At 35.5% G+C, this 7,951-nt stretch overlaps 1 protein-coding gene across 2 annotated transcripts in view; it reads left to right on the top strand.

Annotated features, from left to right (window-relative positions):
• The window catches only part of DHX29 (DExH-box helicase 29), a 55,447-nt gene that overhangs the window by 20,494 nt on the left and 27,002 nt on the right, over positions 1-7,951 (top strand). The window contains exons 8-12 of one of the 2 annotated variants that reach the window (XM_021716391.1): positions 733-891; positions 2,753-2,918; positions 3,182-3,305; positions 4,846-5,301; positions 7,400-7,543. In XM_021716391.1, the coding sequence (XP_021572066.1) occupies positions 733-891; positions 2,753-2,918; positions 3,182-3,305; positions 4,846-5,301; positions 7,400-7,543 (1,049 nt within the window). Of the gene's footprint in view, positions 1-732; positions 892-2,752; positions 2,919-3,181; positions 3,306-4,845; positions 5,455-7,399; positions 7,544-7,951 lie in introns of both variants that reach the window. The other variant, XM_008065785.1, reaches the window with a different exon arrangement.

The following is a 7,951-nucleotide window of genomic DNA, read 5'->3' as shown; positions in this document are numbered from 1 at the left end:
CCGCGCCGCTACCGCTTGCCATGGCTGAGGCCGTGGAGGCGGGCCTAATTTAGTTTTAAATAAACTACATTTTCTAATCTAAATAAAAATATAAAAACCATTCTAGCTCGCAGGCCATACAGAATCAGGCAGTAGGCTACATCTGACCCGCAAGGCATAGTTTGCCAACCCTTGTTTTCTACCATAAAATACCATCTCCATTCAAGAATACAATTTCATGAGTATTTATTTCTAATGAAGGTGTTTTTCCAGACTTACTTTATCTATTAAATATTTTAAAACTTTTAAGCCAGGCAGGGAGGCCAAGGCAAGAGGATTGCCTGAGCTCAGGGGTTCAAGACCAGCCTGGGCAACTTGGTAGGATCTCATCTCTACAATAAACCAAACAAATAAGCTGGGCGTGGTAGCATGTACCTGTAGTTCTAGCTACTTGGAAGGCTGAGGCAGAAGGATTGCCTGAGTCCAGCAGGTGGAAGCTGCAGTGGCCATGAGCGTGCCACTGCACTCCAGCCTGGGCAATAGAGTGAGACTTCAACTAAAAAAAAAAATTTTTTTTTTAGTATATGTTGTGAAAGTGAATGAATTGTCTCTGATTTTCAGAACAAATTCCTACTAGGAATTAGTAAATAATTGGCTACAAGGGAAAAAAAGGAATGCTACCTCACCATTTTGCAAAATAACAAAGGCATAAAAAACAAATACATGAAATTAAACTTTATCTTTTTTTGGTAGAAATGGAAACTCTAGAAGACCATCCAGTATTCAATCCAGCCATAAAGATTTCACATCAACAAAATGAAAGGAAAAAGCCTTCTGTTGCCACAGAAGGAGAAAGTGCATTGAACTTTAATTTATTTGAAAAATCTACAGCTGCTACTGAAGAAGAGAAAGGTAAAATGAAGGGAAAATGGCCAGGATAAAATTTATAAATAATAAAATGTCAAGGAATATGTAATTGTAAAATTCATTACTTTGCATTCTGGCAAACTACTTAAGATGGCAGTGAAGTTATACTTCCATGAGCTGTCTTGATAAACTACTAACAATTATGATAACTTACGGGTATAGCACTTTGTAATTACAGATAGATACCTTGCTTCAGTCTCCTCTCTTTCCACTCATTTCCAAACTCCTGCCAGAGTTATCTTTCTATGACACAGATACAAATGTGTTAAAAAAAAAACTTCTTTAATGGCTGTGAGCCTACTGACACCAGTAACAAGTCCAAGATCTTTTGTATTCTTCCACAATCTACCTTCCTACCTTATTCTTCCAGCGGTATATTCCAGCCACATGATTCTTTAAAACATTTGTTGTTTTATGGTTCCATTACTTTGCTCAACCTGCTACCCCCTACTGAGCCAACCTGTCCAAAGCTTCAAGGCTCAACTCAAACAGCACATCATTTTTAAGCCTTCCTTCCATGCCACCAGATATAAGTAGTCGTGTACTTCTTTGTGCCCCTGAGTTCATTTATTCCTAGTATAGTATTTATCAGATTGTGTAACAGTTAATTGAGTCCCATACTAAATTGTCAGTTTTTAAAATTATTCTTTCAGTAATATTGAATCCTCATTGTACAAAATGACAAGTGCTGTGTGCACAATAATGAACAAAATAACCTAGTCTCTACCTTCTAGGGAAGGTAAGCTTTAAATATATACAGATATAAATAAATATATCTGTCTTGAAAAAGTACTAACAATTATGATAACTTATGGGTATAGCACTTTGTAATTACAGAGATACCTTGCCTCAGTCTCCTTTCTTTCCACTCCATCTCCAGACTCCTGACAGAGTTATCTTTCTGTGACACAGATATAAATATGTGACGTGTGCTATCGATGGAATTAGCTTCTAATAGAGATAACAAGAGGATTCAATATGTATGGGAGAGACACTGCTAATGACATCTGCTCTGAGATCTGACAGATGAGATTAGGTGTTAGCCTGATGACAAGGTGGTAGAAAGAACCCTCCAAGAGGGAGAGTATAATGGAAATCTAAGGTGAAAAAGAAAGCAGCACCATTTAACAGAACTGTCAGTGATGTTCTGTATCTGTACTATCCAGTGTGGTAGCTAGCCAGTTTTCAGTATTGAATACCTGAGATGTAACTAGTATAACTGAGAATCTGAAATTTTAAATTTAATTAATTTACACTTGGATCACCATGTGTGGCCAGTGGCTACTGTACTGGGACAGGCATACTTAGAACATCTGAAGAATTGGCTGATGGCCAAAGTGAGCATGGGGGAGGAGTGGCAAAAGACAGGCAGAGATGGATCGTGGAGCTTTTTGGCAGTTGTAAGGAATTTGGACTTTATTTTATATGTAACAGGAAGCCATTGAAGGTAGTGGTGGTGGTGGTGGTGGTGAGGGCAGCTGTAAAGCAGAGAGATAACATCTGATTTCTATTTTTTCAATAATTTTACCTATAGGATGACCTACTGAGCATTGTAATTCAGAGTATCCCAAATTCATCACGTGGATAACAACATAGATATTTTACAAGAATACCTAAATTCTTCGAGATAATTTTGTTTGAAGACTCAGAATTTTCCATGGTTCTTTCCATAAGAAGATTCTCTTATATCACTCAGAGAAAAGCAGGCCTTTCTCTCTGTCCTCTCTCTACCTATTCTCTTCTAAAAGTGCTGCTCCCAAAAGCAAGAGGACTTTGATGACTCAAAAGAGAATTTATATTACTGCATAACCATTTTTAAAGAACCAATCTTTGTCTACCATTTTAGATAAAAAGAAAGAACCTCATGATGTTAGAAATTTTGACTATACTGCTCGAAGTTGGACTGGAAAATCTCCCAAACAATTTCTGATTGATTGGGTCAGGAAGAATCTTCCCAAGAGTCCAAATCCTTCCTTTGAAAAAGTTCCAGTAGGTAGATACTGGAAATGTAGGTATGTTTTTCTAGTTAACCTAATGAACTTTTTAAAAATGTTAGATGAAAATCTTTTTGTTTTCTGTGAGTTAAGTAGACGTTTAGGAAATTCTCTAATTCCACATCTCAGGTTCATAGTGCTTATAAATTATTATCTAATACATGCCTTCCATGGAAATATTTAAATAATTAAAATAAATTTCAATTCAGTATTAATGGAATTCTTTTTAAAAATGTGACTCATGAATTTTATTTTTAAAAATTGTTTTTGTTCCTTTGTAGGGTAAGGGTTATAAAATCTGAAGATGATGTCCTGGTGGTATGCCCTACAATCTTAACGGAGGATGGCATGCAAGCTCAGCACCTGGGAGCTACTTTAGCCCTTTATCGTTTAGTGAAAGGGCAGGTAAGGCTTTTTAACCTACATGCTTCAAAAATCATTTCTGGAGTAATGGATGTACTACTATATTTTGTTGACATAAAACTATATCTGCATGTGGAAGGTAGTGTTTAATTTTGACCCTCAGTGTCAGTTTTCTCTTTGCTGACTATTTTTTCTGATTAATCCTCATTTATCTTTTTTGTTTTAATTTTATTTATTTTGAGTCAGGGTCTCACACTTACAGATCACCACAGCCTCAACCTCCTGGGCTCAAGTGATCTTTCTGGCTCAACCTCCCAAGTAGCTGGGACTACGGGTGTATTCCACTACAACTAGTTAATTTTTTTTTGTAGAGATGAATTCTTGCTTTTTTGCCTAGGCTGGCCTCAGATTCCTAGGCTCACACAATTCTCCCACCTCAGCCTCTCAAAGTGCTGGGATTACAAGTATGAGCCACCACGTTCAGCTTAATCCTCATTTCTTATTATTCATAATTTGGCTTCCTTTCAACCCTAAACACAGCTCAGTCTTTCTCTTTTCTTAGATCAGATGAAGTCTGAAGGGGATAGTATGATTGATCCAATTTTGGGGACTATACTAATGTACATACTAAAAATAGTTGTGCTAGTATGTTTGAATTAATGAGAATTTTTAAAGTTTGTTTTCCTTTAATGTTATGTTGTCTCCCAACTTTAAAAAGTTATAGACATTGATTCAATTTTAGGTTATGTTAACAATATGCTTCTAGTTTAAGGAAATATTAAAATAAAGTGCTACTGAAGAAAGCTCTTTAAGAACATAATGCTCTTTTTAAAAAATCTGAACTGTCAGTATTTCCCTTTTACAATAAATGTGTGTATCTTTTAGGAAATCAGAACCAATGAAAATTTTAGATACTGATTAAGTAGAACTCTGAACAGTAATTCTTTTCTAATTTCTGCCAGTAAAAGTTCTTAATGTTATTTATTTTCCTTATTCTGCAAAATAAGGTTTCATAACCTATGTTTACTTGATAAAAATGACTATCAGTGTCAGAGAGATAATTACAAGTTCTTTTACAGCACAGAATTAGGATAACTTAGATTCCATCCATTGTAATTCATTTAAAATACTTTGACCTATAACATTATACAACTGCTGGAATCTCCAAGGGAGCTCTGTATTTTTAGAAATGATTTATGGTTCATCTACATTTAATACAGTACCCCTGCAGGAATAAAAAACATTTATTCAGTAGTTTACCATGTTCATTTATTAACGTAAAGTTAACCTCAGAGTATGCCTGTAAAGGACATCCTATTACTAGCCCTGTTCTAAAAATGCAGAATCTGAGGCACATGGAGGTCACACAGCTAGTAAGTCAAGAAGCCTGAATATAATGTGCTATTTTTAAATTTATGTGATATCATATATCTTTTATATTAAAGTAATAATAGTTTAAAAATCAAATTACATTTTAAGAGTAATATAACTAACCTAAGTTCTAACCTACTGAATTTGGATATTCAGTAGTTAGTGAAAATAACATACTGCTGTTTTTTTTTTTTTTTTCTTTTTCATTTAGTCAGTTCATCAGTTACTTCCTCCTACCTACCGAGATGTTTGGCTAGAGTGGAGTGATGCAGAAAAGAAAAGGGAAGAATTAAATAAAATGGAAACCAATAAACCACGTGATCTTTTTATTGCCAAACTTCTGAATAAATTGAAACAGCAGCAGCAACAGCAGCAACAGCATTCTGAAAATAAGACAGAAAACTCTGAAGATCCTGAAGAATCTTGGGAAAATTTAGTTTCTGATGAGGATTTTTCTGCACTGTCCTTAGAATCAGCAAATGCAGAAGATTTGGAACCTGTTAGAAACCTCTTTAGAAAGTTGCAAAGCACACCGAAGTATCAGCGCCTTCTAAAGGAAAGACAGCAGTTACCTGTATTCAAACACCGAGATTCAATTGTAGAAACGCTTAAAAGGCACCGGGTAGTGGTTGTGGCAGGTGAAACAGGAAGTGGTAAAAGTACTCAAGTACCACATTTTCTGTTGGAAGATTTGCTTCTAAATGAGCAGGGAGCAAGTAAATGTAACATTGTCTGTACCCAGCCCCGAAGAATCTCAGCAGTGAGTTTAGCCACCAGAGTGTGTGATGAATTGGGCTATGAAAGTGGACCTGGAGGAAGGGTAAGCTGTCTTTCAGTTCTACCTCAGTGAATGATGACATTATTCACCTTTGCTCTTGGAATCCAAATGGAACCTACACCATATGAGTTTTGACTTACTGGTTGTTCAGTACCACATTTCATGAACTTTCTTGTTGTTTTCTTTTGTTTTGTTCTTTTGAGTCAGAGTCTCTCTGTCCCCCAGCCTGGAGCGCAGTGGCATGCTCAAGGCCACCCCAGCATTGATCTACTGGGCTCAGGTGATCCTTCCATGTCAGCCTTCCAAGTAGTTGTAACTATAGGCGTGCGCTACCACGCTCAGCTAAATATTTTTTATATATTGTAGAGTTGAGGTCTCCCCAAGTTGCCCAGGCTGGTCTCAAACTCCTGGGCTCAGGCAATCCTCTGACCTCGGGCTCCCAAAGTGCTGGGATTACAGACTTGAACCACCATGCCTGACCCCCTTTTCATATTTTTTTGTTAGGTTTTTGTTTTTTTGATAAATGTGATAAAATGCAACTGTCCTTAGTATGAAAAGGGCTATCAGTAATTCTGCCTTAGAATTCTCACATTATAAAATATATTAACTTTAATAACTGAATATTCACATGTGTTACATACTAAATTGAACAAAGAATATGGACAAATTCAAATTTGATAATATCACATATCCCAAATTTTTATAAATATTTTCTGTGGAATGTATCCCTGAATGATTTTTATGCTTTTCAGTTAGCAGAAGGGAAAAACAATATAGATGAAAATGCTAGTATTTTCCAACCTTATATTTTAAAAAAAGGTGGGGAAAGTACTTAAATATCTGTTGTCATGCATTTTGCCACACAAGTATACACAAAACTGGCTAGATCTTAACCAGAATGACTGCAAAGTATAGGAATTAATCTAATTCGTTATTTAAACTAGTTAAAGGTAAATATGATGGATTGCAAGTTCATATAAATTCATTATTTACACTTTGAATTGTTCTTTCTGAAGATGGTATGTAATATTTTTGTTTCTAAGAAGGGTTGCCTTTTGTTAAAAAATTTTTATTTAGCAAATTGTCTGGGTTTCTGTCTTGGAACATAGGAGGATAAAAAAGGCACAGTTTCTTGTGTGCAGAGGCTCATGCCTATAATCCTAGCAGTTTGGGAGGCTGAGACGAGGGGATTGCCTGAGCCTAGGATTTTGAGATCAGCGTGGGCAACATGGTGATACCTTGTCTCTACAGTAAATCAAAAATTTAGCCAGGTGAGGTGGTGCACACTTGTAGTCTCAGCTACTTGGAAGGCTGAGGTGGAAGGATTCCCTAAGCCCAGCATGTTGAGGCTGAAGTGACTGTGAGCATGCCACTGCACTCCAACCTGGGTGACAGTGAGACTCTGACTCAAAAAAAAAAAAAGGTACAGTTTCTGCTCTAAGAGGATGATAGACATATACACAAATAAGACTAACAAATGACAAAAGAAGTAAGGAAAAAATGTGATAGAAATAGATGTTACATCAGAATTTGCATTAGGCACCACTGGTATTGATACCTTCTGCTTTTTGTTGGTGGCGAGTTTTATAAGATTTTGATAGAAAAGTAGACTAAATTATAGAAGCTACTCTAAAATTCTGAGCTTGGGTGCCTCAATATTTTGCTCCAAGACAATTGAGTAAGAAACTCATTGAATGTTTAGTAATGTTTTCATAACCATGTTAATGGTACTAGAAGAAGGCGAACAGCTTTTTTCAACACCTTAGAAAGAACAAGGGTTTTTCTGTTTAAATTTACCAAAACACATTTTATAGTTTTATATAATTGAAGACCATGAGAAAATACTTCTAATAATAAATTATGCTAATAGATTTATTACTTAGACTGCTTCATATAGTAGCAAAGTTAACACCTGTGCTTTACTTTTTATAATTTATTTCCATGATCACTTGTGAGAGCTAATCAAGGCCTTGTATTCTCCCTTCAGAATTCTTTATGTGGATATCAGATCCGGATGGAATCTCGAGCATGTGAATCTACCAGGTTACTCTATTGTACAACAGGGGTTTTGCTAAGGAAACTTCAAGAAGATGGTCTTCTAACTAATGTGTCTCATGTTATTGTAGATGAGGTGGGTAGATTCTATAGTTATGTCCAGAAATGTCAAGTATTTTTGTATTAAAAAGATGTCTTCTAATGCTAGCTAACATTGTCTTTGTACATACTCAATGCCAGATATTTAATATATAATAGTTTAATTTCATTTAACAAATATACCTCATATTAATTTATTTAATAATTACTATATAATATTTGCTATATGCTTGATGTTGTGTTCAAAGGATTTTAATATATATGTAAATGTATTTAATCCATCCAGTAACCCAATGAAGTAGGTATTATCTTTTTATTAAATTAAGGTACAGAGAGGTGAAATACCTTAGTCAAGTTTACATAGCCAGTAAGTTCTGCAGCTGTGTGTTCAAACCCATGCATTCTGACTCTAGTCTGTATTCTTAACAGCATACTGCTTCTCAAC

This window comes from Carlito syrichta, unplaced genomic scaffold (assembly GCF_000164805.1).
Source record: "Carlito syrichta isolate Samal-C Ts95f unplaced genomic scaffold, Tarsius_syrichta-2.0.1 Scaffold308804, whole genome shotgun sequence".
Lineage (NCBI taxonomy): Eukaryota > Metazoa > Chordata > Mammalia > Primates > Tarsiidae > Carlito > Carlito syrichta.
The sequence above is the reverse complement of the archived record's forward strand: the minus strand, read 5'-3'. Positions and strand labels throughout refer to the sequence as shown.